Source organism: Salvelinus alpinus, chromosome 7 (assembly GCF_045679555.1).
Source record: "Salvelinus alpinus chromosome 7, SLU_Salpinus.1, whole genome shotgun sequence".
NCBI lineage: Eukaryota > Metazoa > Chordata > Actinopteri > Salmoniformes > Salmonidae > Salvelinus > Salvelinus alpinus.
The window spans coordinates 61,208,385-61,225,246 of NC_092092.1; the positions used below are offsets into that span (position 1 = coordinate 61,208,385).

The 16,862-nt window shown below is 50.2% G+C and overlaps 1 protein-coding gene across 5 annotated transcripts in view; it reads right to left on the minus strand.

Annotated features, from left to right (window-relative positions):
• Positions 1-5: 5 nt before the first annotated feature.
• Positions 6-16,862, minus strand: part of LOC139581405 (serine/threonine-protein phosphatase 2A 55 kDa regulatory subunit B gamma isoform-like) — a 33,837-nt gene continuing 16,980 nt past the window's right edge. For 2 of the 5 annotated variants that reach the window (XM_071411135.1, XM_071411134.1), the window contains 8 exons: positions 15,865-15,962; positions 15,547-15,658; positions 15,265-15,377; positions 13,378-13,555; positions 12,745-12,909; positions 12,454-12,623; positions 2,364-2,455; positions 6-2,075 (listed from right to left, as the gene is read on the minus strand). In XM_071411135.1, coding sequence (XP_071267236.1) covers positions 1,781-2,075; positions 2,364-2,455; positions 12,454-12,623; positions 12,745-12,909; positions 13,378-13,555; positions 15,265-15,377; positions 15,547-15,658; positions 15,865-15,962 — 1,223 coding nt within the window. In that variant the 3' untranslated portion in view covers positions 6-1,780. Of the gene's footprint in view, positions 2,076-2,363; positions 2,456-12,453; positions 12,624-12,744; positions 12,910-13,377; positions 13,556-14,171; positions 15,237-15,264; positions 15,378-15,546; positions 15,713-15,864; positions 15,963-16,862 lie in introns of those variants that run through there. The other 3 variants (XM_071411133.1, XM_071411132.1, XM_071411136.1) reach the window with 2 other exon arrangements.

Consider the following 16,862-nt stretch of genomic DNA (forward strand, 5'->3'; position numbering starts at 1 on the left):
TGCAATATTGTTGAAATCTTTATTCAAGAAAAAAAAAAAAACATTAACATATTCGTAATTGTTCATGAGATCTTTTTCCCGTTGAAAATACATGAACACAAAATATGTGAATCAATGCCAGGGCAGCAGGACATGAAATCAAACACAAGTGACAGATGTTAAAAATATATATAAATTAACAATAACTGTTCTCAAAAAAAATCTGAATTTGTTGAAAGGCTGGAGGGAAGAGTTTAATAATCCCTCTCTTGTTGCCATGAACACCATCGTCAGAGATGATTGGCTCTGCACTCTTGGTTCTTGATCCGAAACAACAAACCTAGAAATGTCAAAAAGAGTTGAATATACAGCAGATACCATTCAGGCCCTTTAAAGGTTTAGATTACAACGTTGATTAAACATTCCTCTAAAGGTTTAGATAACAACCCTGATAAATCATAACTTTAAAGGTTTAGATTACAACCCTGATAAAACAGTCCTTTAAAGGTTTAGATTACAACGTTAATAAAACATTCCTTTAAAGGTGTAGATTACAACATTAATAAAACATTCCTTTAAAGGTTTAGATTACAATGTTAATAAAACATTCCTTTAAAAGTTTAGATTGGAACGTTAATAAAACATTCCTTTAACAGTTTAGATTGGAACGTTAATAAAACATTCCTTTAACAGTTTAGATTACAACGTTGATAACATTCCCCATACCTCTGGTTCAGTATCTTCATTTAAAACCTATGTATTATTTGGGCTTCATTTCAAATGTACACCGTAAAACTGAACACTGGTAAACATGCTTTTTGTGTCCGGTAAACACAAACAAAAGGAGAGCTCTTTGTTGTTGTCTATGGTAACTAGTGCTGTGTAGAGGCAGAGCTCCAGAAGCCTTTTTACAGCCTGTTTATGGTTAGAAAGGCAGCCAGTATTTAGATTTAGATAAATTTAGATAAAAATAAAAAAAATCCATCATGCAGCATATTTTTTGCTTGATTGTTGGACTTGATTTTTGCTTCATTCCTTGTGTTTCATTGCAAAGTTGCACGACACAGCCAAGTTCCCCAGCAGTCTTCACAATCAACTGAAACATCAGGATTAAATGTCACCTAGGTGTGACAGACAGCCTTGTGGAACCCAATGTCCTACTGACTAATGTCTTGTGTACCATTAACTGTCATTGTCATCACTTTTACCATCATCATTAATGATAATTTAAAAATGTAACATGATTTAACAAAAAAACTATAATTAGACTTCAAACATTCCGCAAACATTTCCACTAGTTACCACCAGGAACCACAACGGGTTTTTTACACCAAAGTCAAGAATCAATCCAGACTGTAGGAGAGGACTGAGCACAGACATGTACAGAAACAGAGGGAGGAGGAAGGGGAAGAAGAGGCAGATGATCAGAAAAAGACAGACATGTGAAAGCTCCTCCTGTCAAGAGGTCAAACCCCTCAGAATGCAAAAATGACCAATAGCAAAACAAACACCATCAGATCAGTCACAATCCAGAGGTCAACATTCAACACATCCATGATTTAGAATTCCATAAACCATAACCCAGCATCATTCTTATTGGGTTATCCAGCTCCCCCTGTCTAGGCCTAGGGTGGACCAGTCCATCGACTGAGAACTGTGGAGTGTGTGTCTTTACAGCATCTCCCTGTCAACTAGAGAGAGAGTGTGTGTGTGTGTGCATATGTTACATGTTCTTGCTTGGCTTACTGTCTGAATGAATGTGTGCATCAGTGTGTGTGTCTCCAGCCTCCTGCTCTCTCTCTCAGCCATGCATCTCCTGGTTGAGTTTGTCCTGGAAGATGTACAGGTTGTTCGTGGCAGCGATGGCGATGATGTTCTCCGTGGGGTGCCAGGCCGTGTGCAGGATCTTCTTGGTGAAGTCCAGGCTGTCCACGCTGATGTCATCCTTGCGTTGTTTCCCGCCCTGGCAGACGCGCCGAGGCTTGAGCACGGCCCGAGGCTTACTGCTCTCCCTGGACGCCTCCAGGGTCACGTCACGGTTGGTGTTCCGGTCAAACATCCGGAAGAAATTGTTGTAGGCCCCAGTCATGATCACACTGGGAGAGGGGGATGGAGGGAGAAAGAGAAGAGTTGAGAGGAGACAGGAAGTCAATGTGCCTAGGTCCTTGAGAATGTCCAATTCTGCCCTTGCGCTGAATAACGCCATGAGCACAGACATTCATTCCCAGAGCAACGAACAAGGGATTAGAAGAGCCACTCACAATCTCTCTCACTCTCTCTCTCTCTCTCTCACTCACTCACTCACTCACTCACTCACTCACTCACTCACTCACTCACTCACTCACACACACACACACACACACACACACACACACTTCGTCTACCTGTCTGAGCCGTTCCAGGCACACTCAAACTTGTCGAAGATGCAGTCGTTCTCGTACAGGGAGCAAAGCTTGCTGCGGAGGTAGTCATGCACCTGCAGGATCACACACAGAGATTTAATCAACACACTGTTCACAGCCAACACACACACACACAGTCAGGACACAGTGTGCAACACTGACAGGGACAGCTCTAAACAGAATCCACAGCATAGTACTCACATAGACAGCTGTGAGTACCTAATATATTTTAGGAGAACTACAGAACCACATTCTAATCTAATCCATTTAGGACAGAGCCAGGCAGGTGCACGCGCAGGCGCATGCACACACACTTCGCTATTGATTTGTTGGACCTGTTTGCATCAGCATTTTGTCTGCGTGGTGATGTCTAAGTCCAGCGGTCAATCTACGGTCAAACTGAGTTTGTGGTATGGTTGTAAATCAAAACATATTGGTATGTTTGCTTCCATACCGTTCTCGCTGACCAATGAAAATGTGTTGAAGAAAACATTGCCTGTTCTCTCCCCTCACAACTCACCCACCCCTCCCTCCTTAACACTTGCACCCTCACATCTTTCCTTTTTTACTTCAGTGTTAACCTGTTCTCCCCCTCATCCTCTCCTGTCCTCTCCTCAATAAAGGAAAGACTTCAGTTAATACGGCCAAATCAGAAGAGTTTTACAGTTCTTACATTCTCCCATCCCCCCACCTTCTCTCAGTCTCCTTGCTGCATTGCAGATGTAGATAGGCCTCAGTAAGGTACCCCCCCTACTCTCCCAGTATAGTGGCTGAGTAAGGTATCCTCCCCTACTCTCCCAGTGTAGTGGCTCAGTAAGGTATCCCCCCTACTCTCCCAGTGTAGTGGCTCATTAAGGTATCATCCCCTCCTCTCCCAGTGTAGTGGCTCAGTAAAGATACCAGCCCTACTCTCCCAGTGTAGTGGCTCAGTAAGGTTTCCCCCCGCCCCCTACTCTCCCAGTGTAGTGGCTCAGTAAGGTATCCCCCCTACTCTCCCAGTGTAGTGGCTCAGTAAGGTATCCCCCCTACTCTCCCAGTGTAGTGGCTCCGTAAAGGTATCCCCCCTACTCTCCCAGTGTAGTGGCTCAGTAAGGTACCCCCCCTACTCTCCCAGTGTAGTGGCTCAGTAAGGTATCCCCCCCTACTCTCCCAGTGTAGTGGCTCAGTAAGGTATCCCCCCCTACTCTCCCAGTGTAGTGGCTCAGTAAGGTATCCCCCCTACTCTCCCAGTGTAGTGGCTCAGTAAGGTATCCCCCCCTACTCTCCCAGTGTAGTGGCTCAGTAAGGTACCCCCCCTACTCTCCCAGTGTAGTGGCTCCATAAAGGTATCCCCCCTACTCTCCCAGTGTAGTGGCTCCATAAAGGTATCCCCCCTACTCTCCCAGTGTAGTGGCTCAGTAAGGTATCCTCCCTACTCTCCCAGTGTAGTGGCTCCGTAAAGGTATCCTCCCCTACTCTCCCAGTGTAGTGGCTCAGTAAGGTATCCTCCCCTACTCTCCCAGTGTAGTGGCTCCGTAAAGGTATCCTCCCCTACTCTCCCAGTGTAGTGGCTCAGTAAAGTATCCTCCCTACTCTCCCAGTGTAGTGGCTCCGTAAAGGTATCCTCCCCTACTCTCCCAGTGTAGTGGCTCAGTAAGGTATCCTCCCTACTCTCCCAGTGTAGTGGCTCCGTAAAGGTATCCTCCCCTACTCTCCCAGTGTAGTGGCTCAGTAAGGTATCCCCCCTACTCTCCCAGTGTAGTGGCTCCGTAAAGGTATCCTCCCCTACTCTCCCAGTGTAGTGGCTCAGTAAGGTATCCTCCCCTACTCTCCCAGTGTAGTGGCTCAGTAAGGTATCCTCCCCTACTCTCCCAGTGTAGTGGCTCAGTAAGGTATCCCCCCCTACTCTCCCAGTGTAGTGGCTCAGTAAAGGTATCCCCCGTACTCTCCCAGTGTAGTGGCTCAGTAAGGTATCTCCCCTACTCTTCCTGTGTAGTGGCTCAGTAAGGTATCCCCCCTACTCTTCCAGTGTAGTGGCTCAGTAAAGGTATCCCCTGTACTCTCCCAGTGTAGTGGCTCAGTAAGGTATCTCCCCTACTCTTCCTGTGTAGTGGCTCAGTAAGGTATCCCCGCTACTCTTCCAGTGTAGTGGCTCAGTAAGGTATCCCCCCTACTCTCCCAGTGTAGTGGCTCATTAAGGTATCCCCCCCTACTCTCCCAGTGTAGTGGCTCAGTAAGGTATCCCCCCCTCCTCTCCCAGTGTAGTGGCTCAGTAAGGTTCCCCTCCTACTCTCCCAGTGTAGTGGCTCAGTAAGGTTTCCCCTCCTACTCTCCCAGCGTAGTGGCTCAGTAAGGTATCCCCCCTACTCTCTGTGTAGTGGCTCAGTAAGGTATCCCCCTACTCTCCCAGTATAGTGGCTCAGTAAGGTATCACCCCTACTCTCCCAGTGTAGTGGCTCAGTAAGGTATCCCCCCCTACTCTCCCAGTGTAGTGGCTCAGTAAGGTATCCCCCTACTCTCCCAGTATAGTGGCTCAGTAAGGTATCACCCCTACTCTCCCAGTATAGTGGCTCAGTAAGGGTATCCCCCCTACTCTCCCAGTGTAGTGGCTCAGTAAGGTATCCCCCCTACTCTCCCAGTGTAGTGGCTCAGTAAAGGTATCCCCCCTACTCTCCCAATGTAGTGGCTCAGTAAGGTATCCCCCCCTACTCTCCCAGTGTAGTGGCTCAGTAAGGTATCCCCCCTACTCTCCCAGTGTAGTGGCTCCATAAAGGTATCCCCCCTACTCTCCCAGTGTAGTGGCTCAGTAAGGTATCCCCCCTACTCTCCCAGTGTAGTGGCTCAGTAAGGTATCCCCCCTACTCTCCCAGTGTAGTGGCTCAGTAAGGTATCCCCCCTACTCTCCCAGTGTAGTGGCTCAGTAAGGTATCCCCCCTACTCTCCCAGTGTAGTGGCTCAGTAAGGTATCCCCCCTACTCTCTCAGTGTAGTGGCTCAGTAAGGTATCATCCCCTACTCTCCCAGTGTAGTGGCTCAGTAAAGGTATCCCCCCTACTCTCCCAGTGTAGTGGCTCCGTAAAGGTATCCTCCCCTACTCTCCCAGTGTAGTGGCTCAGTAAAGTATCCTCCCTACTCTCCCAGTGTAGTGGCTCCGTAAAGGTATCCTCCCCTACTCTCCCAGTGTAGTGGCTCAGTAAGGTATCCTCCCTACTCTCCCAGTGTAGTGGCTCCGTAAAGGTATCCTCCCCTACTCTCCCAGTGTAGTGGCTCAGTAAGGTATCCCCCCTACTCTCCCAGTGTAGTGGCTCCGTAAAGGTATCCTCCCCTACTCTCCCAGTGTAGTGGCTCAGTAAGGTATCCTCCCCTACTCTCCCAGTGTAGTGGCTCAGTAAGGTATCCCCCCCTACTCTCCCAGTGTAGTGGCTCAGTAAGGTATCCCCCCTACTCTCCCAGTGTAGTGGCTCCATAAAGGTATCCCCCCTACTCTCCCAGTGTAGTGGCTCAGTAAGGTATCCCCCCTTACTCTCCCAGTGTAGTGGCTCAGTAAGGTATCCCCCCTACTCTCCCAGTGTAGTGGCTCAGTAAGGTATCCCCCCTCCTCTCCCAGTGTAGTGGCTCAGTAAGGTATCCCCCCTACTCTCCCAGTGTAGTGGCTCAGTAAGGTATCCCCCCTACTCTCTCAGTGTAGTGGCTCAGTAAGGTATCATCCCCTACTCTCCCAGTGTAGTGGCTCAGTAAAGGTATCCCCCGTACTCTCCCAGTGTAGTGGCTCAGTAAAGGTATCCCCCGTACTCTCCCAGTGTAGTGGCTCAGTAAGGTATCCCCCCTACTCTCCCAGTGTAGTGGCTCAGTAAGGTATCCCCCCTACTCTCCCAGTGTAGTGGCTCAGTAAGGTATCCCCCCTACTCTTCCAGTGTAGTGGCTCAGTAAGGTATCCCCCCTACTCTTCCAGTGTAGTGGCTCAGTAAGGTATCCCCCCTACTCTTCCAGTGTAGTGGCTCAGTAAAGGTATCCCCCGTACTCTCCCAGTGTAGTGGCTCAGTAAGGTATCTCCCCTACTCTTCCAGTGTAGTGGCTCAGTAAGGTATCTCCCCTACTCTTCCAGTGTAGTGGCTCAGTAAAGGTATCCCCCGTACTCTCCCAGTGTAGTGGCTCAGTAAGGTATCTCCCCTACTCTTCCTGTGTAGTGGCTCAGTAAGGTATTCCCCCTACTCTTCCAGTGTAGTGGCTCAGTAAAGGTATCCCCTGTACTCTCCCAGTGTAGTGGCTCAGTAAGGTATCTCCCCTACTCTTCCTGTGTAGTGGCTCAGTAAGGTATCCCCCCTACTCTTCCAGTGTAGTGGCTCAGTAAGGTATCCCCCCTACTCTCCCAGTGTAGTGGCTCATTAAGGTATCCCCCCCTACTCTCCCAGTGTAGTGGCTCAGTAAGGTATCCCCCCCTCCTCTCCCAGTGTAGTGGCTCAGTAAGGTTTCCCCTCCTACTCTCCCAGTGTAGTGGCTCAGTAAGGTTTCCCCTCCTACTCTCCCAGCGTAGTGGCTCAGTAAGGTATCCCCCCTACTCTCTGTGTAGTGGCTCAGTAAGGTATCCCCCTACTCTCCCAGTATAGTGGCTCAGTAAGGTATCACCCCTACTCTCCCAGTGTAGTGGCTCAGTAAGGTATCCCCCCCTACTCTCCCAGTGTAGTGGCTCAGTAAGGTATCCCCCTACTCTCCCAGTGTAGTGGCTCCATAAAGGTATCCCCCCTACTCTCCCAGTGTAGTGGCTCAGTAAGGTATCCCCCCTACTCTCCCAGTGTAGTGGCTCAGTAAGGTATCCCCCCCTACTCTCTCAGTGTAGTGGCTCAGTAAGGTATCCCCCTACTCTCCCAGTATAGTGGCTCAGTAAGGTATCACCCCTACTCTCCCAGTATAGTGGCTCAGTAAGGGTATCCCCCCTACTCTCCCAGTGTAGTGGCTCAGTAAGGTATCCCCCCTACTCTCCCAGTGTAGTGGCTCAGTAAAGGTATCCCCCCTACTCTCCCAATGTAGTGGCTCAGTAAGGTATCCCCCCCTACTCTCCCAGTGTAGTGGCTCAGTAAGGTATCCCCCCTACTCTCCCAGTGTAGTGGCTCAGTAAGGTATCCCCCCTACTCTCCCAGTGTAGTGGCTCCGTAAAGGTATCCTCCCCTACTCTCCCAGTGTAGTGGCTCAGTAAGGTATCCCCCCCTACTCTCCCAGTGTAGTGGCTCAGTAAGGTATCCCCCCTACTCTCCCAGTGTAGTGGCTCCATAAAGGTATCCCCCCTACTCTCCCAGTGTAGTGGCTCAGTAAGGTATCCCCCCTACTCTCCCAGTGTAGTGGCTCAGTAAGGTATCCCCCCTACTCTTCCAGTGTAGTGGCTCAGTAAGGTATCCCCCCTACTCTCCCAGTGTAGTGGCTCATTAAGGTATCCCCCCTACTCTCCCAGTGTAGTGGCTCAGTAAGGTATCCCCCCCTCCTCTCCCAGTGTAGTGGCTCAGTAAGGTATCCTCCCCTACTCTCCCAGTGTAGTGGCTCAGTAAGGTATCCCCCCTACTCTCCCAGTGTAGTGGCTCAGTAAAGGTATCCCCCCCTACTCTCCCAGTGTAGTGGCTCAGTAAGGTATCCCCCCTACTCTCCCAGTGTAGTGGCTCCATAAAGGTATCCCCCCTACTCTCCCAGTGTAGTGGATCAGTAAGGTATCCCCCCCTACTCTCCCAGTGTAGTGGCTCAGTAAGGTATCCCCCCTACTCTCCCAGTGTAGTGGCTCAGTAAGGTATCCCCCCTACTCTCCCAGTGTAGTGGCTCAGTAAGGTATCCCCCCTACTCTCCCAGTGTAGTGGCTCAGTAAGGTATCCCCCCTACTCTCCCAGTGTAGTGGCTCAGTAAGGTATCCCCCCTACTCTCCCAGTGTAGTGGCTCAGTAAGGTATCATCCCCTACTCTCCCAGTGTAGTGGCTCAGTAAAGGTATCCCCCGTACTCTCCCAGTGTAGTGGCTCAGTAAAGGTATCCCCCGTACTCTCCAAGTGTAGTGGCTAAGTAAGGTATCCCCCCTACTCTCCCAGTGTAGTGGCTCAGTAAGGTATCCCCCCTACTCTCCCAGTGTAGTGGCTCAGTAAGGTATCCCCCCTACTCTTCCAGTGTAGTGGCTCAGTAAGGTATCCCCCCTACTCTTCAAGTGTAGTGGCTCAGTAAAGGTATCCCCCGTACTCTCCCAGTGTAGTGGCTCAGTAAGGTATCTCCCCTACTCTTCCAGTGTAGTGGCTCAGTAAGGTATCTCCCCTACTCTTCCAGTGTAGTGGCTCAGTAAAGGTATCCCCCGTACTCTCCCAGTGTAGTGGCTCAGTAAGGTATCTCCCCTACTCTTCCTGTGTAGTCGCTCAGTAAGGTATCCCCCCTACTCTTCCAGTGTAGTGGCTCAGTAAAGGTATCCCCCGTACTCTCCCAGTGTAGTGGCTCAGTAAGGTATCTCCCCTACTCTTCCTGTGTAGTGGCTCAGTAAGGTATCCCCCCTACTCTTCCAGTGTAGTGGCTCAGTAAGGTATCCCCCCTACTCTCCCAATGTAGTGGCTCATTAAGGTATCCCCCCCTACTCTCCCAGTGTAGTGGCTCAGTAAGGTATCCCCCCCTCCTCTCCCAGTGTAGTGGCTCAGTAAGGTTTCCCCTCCTACTCTCCCAGTGTAGTGGCTCAGTAAGGTTTCCCCTCCTACTCTCCCAGCGTAGTGGCTCAGTAAGGTATCCCCCCTACTCTCTGTGTAGTGGCTCAGTAAGGTATCCCCCTACTCTCCCAGTATAGTGGCTCAGTAAGGTATCACCCCTACTCTCCCAGTGTAGTGGCTCAGTAAGGTATCCCCCCCTACTCTCCCAGTGTAGTGGCTCAGTAAGGTATCCCCCCTACTCTCCCAGTGTAGTGGCTCCATAAAGGTATCCCCCCTACTCTCCCAGTGTAGTGGCTCAGTAAGGTATCCCCCCTACTCTCCCAGTGTAGTGGCTCAGTAAGGTATCCCCCCCTACTCTCTCAGTGTAGTGGCTCAGTAAGGTATCCCCCTACTCTCCCAGTATAGTGGCTCAGTAAGGTATCACCCCTACTCTCCCAGTATAGTGGCTCAGTAAGGGTATCCCCCCTACTCTCCCAGTGTAGTGGCTCAGTAAGGTATCCCCCCTACTCTCCCAGTGTAGTGGCTCAGTAAGGTATCCCCCCTACTCTCCCAATGTAGTGGCTCAGTAAGGTATCCCCCCCCTACTCTCCCAGTGTAGTGGCTCAGTAAGGTATCCCCCCTACTCTCCCAGTGTAGTGGCTCAGTAAGGTATCCCCCCTACTCTCCCAGTGTAGTGGCTCCGTAAAGGTATCCTCCCCTACTCTCCCAGTGTAGTGGCTCAGTAAGGTATCCCCCCCTACTCTCCCAGTGTAGTGGCTCAGTAAGGTATCCCCCCTACTCTCCCAGTGTAGTGGCTCCATAAAGGTATCCCCCCTACTCTCCCAGTGTAGTGGCTCAGTAAGGTATCCCCCCTACTCTCCCAGTGTAGTGGCTCAGTAAGGTATCCCCCCTACTCTCCCAGTGTAGTGGCTCAGTAAGGTATCCCCCCTACTCTCCCAGTGTAGTGGCTCATTAAGGTATCCCCCCCTACTCTCCCAGTGTAGTGGCTCAGTAAGGTATCCCCCCCTCCTCTCCCAGTGTAGTGGCTCAGTAAGGTTTCCCCTCCTACTCTCCCAGTGTAGTGGCTCAGTAAGGTTTCCCCTCCTACTCTCCCAGCGTAGTGGCTCAGTAAGGTATCCCCCCTACTCTCTGTGTAGTGGCTCAGTAAGGTATCCCCCTACTCTCCCAGTATAGTGGCTCAGTAAGGTATCACCCCTACTCTCCCAGTGTAGTGGCTCAGTAAGGTATCCCCCCCTACTCTCCCAGTGTAGTGGCTCAGTAAGGTATCCCCCCTACTCTCCCAGTGTAGTGGCTCCATAAAGGTATCCCCCCTACTCTCCCAGTGTAGTGGCTCAGTAAGGTATCCCCCCTACTCTCCCAGTGTAGTGGCTCAGTAAGGTATCCCCCCCTACTCTCCCAGTGTAGTGGCTCCATAAAGGTATCCCCCCTACTCTCCCAGTGTAGTGGCTCAGTAAGGTATCCCCCCCTACTCTCCCAGTGTAGTGGCTCAGTAAGGTATCCCCCCTACTCTCCCAGTGTAGTGGCTCAGTAAGGTATCCCCCCTACTCTCCCAGTGTAGTGGCTCAGTAAGGTATCCCCCCCTACTCTCTCAGTGTAGTGGCTCAGTAAGGTATCATCCCCTACTCTCCCAGTGTAGTGGCTCAGTAAGGTATCATCCCCTACTCTCCCAGTGTAGTGGCTCAGTAAAGGTATCCCCCGTACTCTCCCAGTGTAGTGGCTCAGTAAAGGTATCCCCCGTACTCTCCCAGTGTAGTGGCTCAGTAAGGTATCCCCCCTACTCTCCCAGTGTAGTGGCTCAGTAAGGTATCCCCCCTACTCTCCCAGTGTAGTGGCTCAGTAAGGTATCCCCCCTACTCTCCCAGTGTAGTGGCTCAGTAAGGTATCCCCCCTACTCTCCCAGTGTAGTGGCTCAGTAAGGTATCCCCCCTACTCTTCCAGTGTAGTGGCTCAGTAAAGGTATCCCCCGTACTCTCCCAGTGTAGTGGCTCAGTAAGGTATCTCCCCTACTCTTCCAGTGTAGTGGCTCAGTAAGGTATCCCCCCTACTCTTCCAGTGTAGTGGCTCAGTAAGGTATCCCCCCTACTCTCCCAGTGTAGTGGCTCATTAAGGTATCCCCCCCTACTCTCCCAGTGTAGTGGCTCAGTAAGGTATCCCCCCCTCCTCTCCCAGTGTAGTGGCTCAGTAAGGTTTCCCCTCCTACTCTCCCAGTGTAGTGGCTCAGTAAGGTTTCCCCTCCTACTCTCCCAGCATAGTGGCTCAGTAAGGTATCCCCCCTACTCTCTGTGTAGTGGCTCAGTAAGGTATCCCCCTACTCTCCCAGTATAGTGGCTCAGTAAGGTATCACCCCTACTCTCCCAGTGTAGTGGCTCAGTAAGGTATCCCCCTACTCTCCCAGTATAGTGGCTCAGTAAGGTATCACCCCTACTCTCCCAGTGTAGTGGCTCAGTAAGGTATCCCCCTTCTCTCCCAGTATAGTGGCTCAGTAAGGGTATCCCCCCTACTCTCCCAGTGTAGTGGCTCAGTAAGGTATCCCCCCTACTCTCCCAGTGTAGTGGCTCAGTAAGGTATCCCCCCTACTCTCCCAATGTAGTGGCTCAGTAAGGTATCCCCCCTACTCTCCCAATGTAGTGGCTCAGTAAGGTATCCCCCCTACTCTCCCAGTGTAGTGGCTCATTAAGGTATCCCCCCCTACTCTCCCAGTGTAGTGGCTCATTAAGGTATCCCCCCTACTCTCCCAGTTTAGTGGCTCAGTAAGGTATCCCCCCTACTCTCCCAGTGTAGTGGCTCATTAAGGTATCATCCCCTCCTCTCCCAGTGTAGTGGCTCAGTAAAGATACCCCCCCTACTCTCCCAGTGTAGTGGCTCAGTAAGGTATCCCCCCCTCCTCTCCCAGTGTAGTGGCTCAGTAAGGTATCCCCCCCTACTCTCCCAGTGTAGTGGCTCAGTAAAGATACCCCCCCTACTCTCCCAGTGTAGTGGCTCAGTAAGGTATCCCCCCCTACTCTCCCAGTGTAGTGGCTCAGTAAGGTATCCCCCCCTACTCTCCCAGTGTAGTGGCTCAGTAAAGATACCCCCCCTACTCTCCCAGTGTAGTGGCTCAGTAAGGTATCCCCCCTACTCTCCCAGTGTAGTGGCTCAGTAAGGTATCCCCCCCCTACTCTCCCAGTGTAGTGGCTCAGTAAGGTATCATCCCCTCCTCTCCCAGTGTAGTGGCTCAGTAAAGATACCCCCCCTACTCTCCCAGTGTAGTGGCTCAGTAAGGTATCCCCCCCTACTCTCCCAGTGTAGTGGCTCAGTAAGGTATCCCCCCTACTCTCCCAGTGTAGTGGCTCAGTAAGGTATCCCCACCTACTCTCCCAGTGTAGTGGCTCAGTAAGGTACCCCCACATTACATACTGTCTGTGTCTCTGTGTTAATAGTGATATTGGACTCCTCACCTGGTATATCTCCAGGGGCTTGTTCTCCATGTTGAGGTCCCACACCTTGGCGGTGAGGTAGTCTCTGGTCAGCAGGTAGCGCCCGCTGTGGCTGAACTTGACGTCCGACACAGACGAGATGATCTCCGAGAAGAAGGAGCGGTTACTGGGGTCTTCCGGCTCCTCAAACACTGGGGGAGGAGACGGGGAGAGAGAGAGAGAGAGAGAGAGAGTGTGTGTGTGTGTGATGTACATTATCTGTAATGTAAGTGTGTGTCTGACTGTAGGCTGTGTCTGTGTGTGTGTACTCACGTTTGGAGTGTTTGTCACACAGTGCGGCCTCTCTCATGTCACAGAGCCGTAGAGTTCCTTTACTGCTGCTATAGACCAGCAGGTTACAGTGGTGAGGGTGGAACTCTGCTGCTGTTATCACCTCTGTCAGATCCTCCATGTTCACTGGCTTGATGTCCACGATGTCTGGGGCACGGGTTCAGGACTACAACATACTGTCTATATAACAGCATACACACATTTGATTGCGTACGAGAGTGATTACAAACATAGCATATTCAGAATGATACACCAAAACACACTGACATTATTACATATAGTATTATACACATACCTTTAGGGGGTGCTAGCGGTAGTGGGAGGATAATCCCAATTTCAGATTAATTGTACCACGCAAATCCTGTCTGGGGTGAGGAGTGTGTGTGTTCTATTTAGCTGCGTTACATGCCACAAAAGGAGAGAAATATTTATAGATGTAATAATTAATTGAGCTGCATTTTCACTCCTCAGGAATGATTCCCCTCACCCGCATCACTGTGTGTGTGTGTGTGTGTGTGTGTGTGTGTGTGTGTGTGTGTGTGTGTGTGTGTGTGTGTGTGTGTGTGTGTGAATGAACAGTGTGTGTATTGACCCATTGTCTGATCTAAAGGATACTGAAGCTGCGGTTGGTGATGCCCAGGTGCCAGAGGTTGATCCTCAGGTCGTCAGCTGACATGTAGGTCTCGTGGTCGGAGTTGACGGAGATGGAGTTGACATGGTAGGTGTGGGCGTTGGCAAAGACACGCCGAGGACTCACCTCCACCATCAGATCCATGGGCTTCAACACCGGCACCTAGACAGAGTACAGACAGTCAGAACACACAACACACCAGGGTTCCCCAACTGGTGGCCCGCGTACCGAATGTGGCCCGCAGATGGTTTCATTTGGTCCCCTAAGGATTTTAAAAAGGATTTTTTTTAAATAAATACTTTTTATTTTCCATTCTTGGGCATAGAATACTATAAAAACACCAGCATGTCAGCTCCAAGTGATTTTAGTTTTGGAAATCTATTCCCAAGTATTTTCACGCATGTTTAAGTCAAATGTGACATCTGTTTGGGCTTCTTGCGGTCAATTTGCAGTCTACAAATATTTGTAATTACAGTATGTTCCGCGTCAAGACAAAATCCTCTGTCACGGCTGTCGTAAGAACGGGACCAAGGCGCAGCATATTTAATTCAAAGAGAAACTTAAACAAAACAAAATATATCAATAAACGTGACTATGTGGTGCACATGCACAAACACAAAACAATATCCCACAAACACAGGTGGGAAAAAATATCTACTTTAATATGATTACCAGCTGCCTCTAATTGGGAATCACACAAAAACACCAACATAGAAAACATAAACTAGAACACAACATAGAAATTATAAACTAGAATACCCCCTAGTCACGTCCTGACCTCATACACCATAGAGAAACAAGGGCTCTCTATGGTCAGGGCGTGACATCCTCCCGTGGCTGAATCTAGTTGATGATCCCTATCAGAGGATACAGCCTGAAACACAGATACATGTGTCATGTGGTGAGTAGACCCACAATGATGAGATCAAATGATAGAGTCCACATTCACAGAATAAGTCAAAAATAAATCGGTTTATTTCATTTTGGCCAAAATGGGAGATTCAAATTGATTGTATCTTTACAGAGAGCACAGAGAAATCACTGAGATATACCCATTAGGAATGCCTGTAATACTGGGATATTATCGCTTGTGGAAATTAAGGCAGAGAAAAGCTAGGTTTCTCACTAATTGATTTTTTCTGTATCTATTGGTCATGTGACATTGTTCAAAATCTTCCGTCTGTGCTTTAGTGCACAGGGATGATGATATGAAAAGAGTGCAACAAATAATGTCAACCACTAAAGAGGAGTATTGCTGTGTTTTCACCAACACAGAGACCACAGTCCCCCCCAAAAAAAACAGAACAGCTGGCAGTATGTTGTCGCCAAGCACACGCACGCACGCACGCACGCACGCACACACACACACACACACGCAGCGTTTCAATCGGTGACGTCACTCGCTCTGAGATCTTGAAGTAGTCATTTCCCTTGCTTAGCAAGGGCAGCGGCTTTTGTGGAGCAGTAGGTGGTGTGCTGGGAGGCAGCTGTTGATGTGTTCAGAGGGTCCCTGGTTCAAGTGCAGATTGGGACAAGGAGAGGGACAGAAGCAATAATCCTACACACACCTTGTGCCAATGACCCACTTTTATAAATGCAAACACATCTGCACCACTGACCTACTTATGCTATCTGATCTGGAACACGTGCATGTGTGCGAATGTGTGTGTGTGCACAGAACACACACAGGACATAGATACAGAGGGAAGGGAAAGAAAAACAGAGACAGACAGAAATAAAAACAGACAGACAGACAGTAGTCCAGAGTGACATGATACATTTAAGGAGAGATGGATAGATTCAGTAGATAGACAGATGAGACAGAAGAAGGAGAGGAGGAGAAAGCTGGTTGAGGAAGAGGAGGTGTGTACCTGTAGTGAGGTGACAGTGGAGAGGTTCTTCATCCTGCCCTCCTCATCCTTCAGGTTATAGCCTTCAGGCCTCTTGTCCCGCTCACTCACCTTCCACAGCTTAACGGTCTTATCTGATAGACGGACGGCACAATACTCCAATCATCCACCTCAAACAGTCTTATTACACAGACAGGATAATTCCCCAGTCATATGTCTCAAACCATCTTAACTGACTGACAGGCAGGACAAGTGTTAATGGTAGGGTAATAACTCCCTGGTGCAAAGGCAGCAATCCCTCACCATTGGTGGAGAGGAGGAAGTGAGAGGCGTTCTGCTGAGGCAGCCATCGTATCTTGTTGATCTTCTCCTCGATCTCCAGACTCTTCAGGTAGTCAAACTCCGGCTCATGACTCTGGAAGGTGTTGTAGACATTATACTCCCCCTGGGAGAACGGCTCTGTCTTACACTGTGTGTGTGTGTATATATATATGCACACATATGAATGAGAGCCAGAGAAGACAGTTTTGTAAGTAATCATGTGAAATTGACCCTAAACCTGAACATCTATGTAATGAACAAACACAGTGCCAGGTCTGTGGCTGGTGTGTGTGCATGTACCTCAGGTTCACTCTGGAAGATGACCACACGCCCCCCCTTGTCCCCCGTGGCCAGGAGCTCTCCAGTGTGGTTGAACTCTACAGTGGAGATGATATCAGCTGGGGGGGAGATGGGAGAGAGAGATGGGAGAGAGAGAGAGAGGGGGGGGGGGTGAGATGGGAGAGAGATAGAGGTGGGGTGAAATGGGGGAGAGAGGGGGGGGGGGGTGAGATGGGAGAGAGAGAGAGAGATGGGGTGAGATGGGAGAGAGGGAGAGAGAGATGGGGTTAGATGGGAGAGAAAGAGAGAGAGAGAGATGGGGTGAGATGGGAGAGAGAGGTGGGGTGAGATGGGGGAGAGAGAGAGATTGGGTGAGATGTGTGTGTGTGTGTGAGAGAGAGAGCGAGAGAGCGAGAGAGAGCGAGAGAGAGAGAGAGAGAGAGAGAGAGAGAGAGAGAGAGACGGGGTGAGATGTGTGTGTGTGTGAGAGAGAGAGAGAGAGAGAGAGAGAGAGAGAGAGAGAGAGAGAGAGAGAGAGAGAGAGAGAGAGAGAGAGGGGGGGAGATGTGTGTGAGAGAGAGAGAGAGAGAGAGAGAGAGAGAGAGAGAGAGAGAGAGAGAGAGACGGGGTGAGATGTGTGTGTGAGAGAGAGAGAGAGAGAGAGGGGGTGAGATGTGTGTGTGTGTGTGTGAGAGAGAGAGAGAGAGAGAGAGAGAGAGAGAGACGGGGTGAGAGAGAGAGACGGGGTGAGATGTGAGAGAGAGAGACGGGGTGAGATGTGAGGTGAGAGAGAGAGACGGGGTGAGGTGAGAGAGAGAGAGAGAGACGGGGTGAGATGTGAGGTGAGAGAGAGAGAGACGGGGTGAGATGTGTGGTGAGATAGAGGTGGGGTGAGATGTGTGAGAGAGAGAGGTGGGGTGAGATGTGTGAGAGAGAGAGAGAGGTGGGGTGAGATGTGTGAGAGAGAGAGGTGGGGTGAGAGATAGAGGTGGGGTGAGATAGAGGTGGGGTGAGAGATA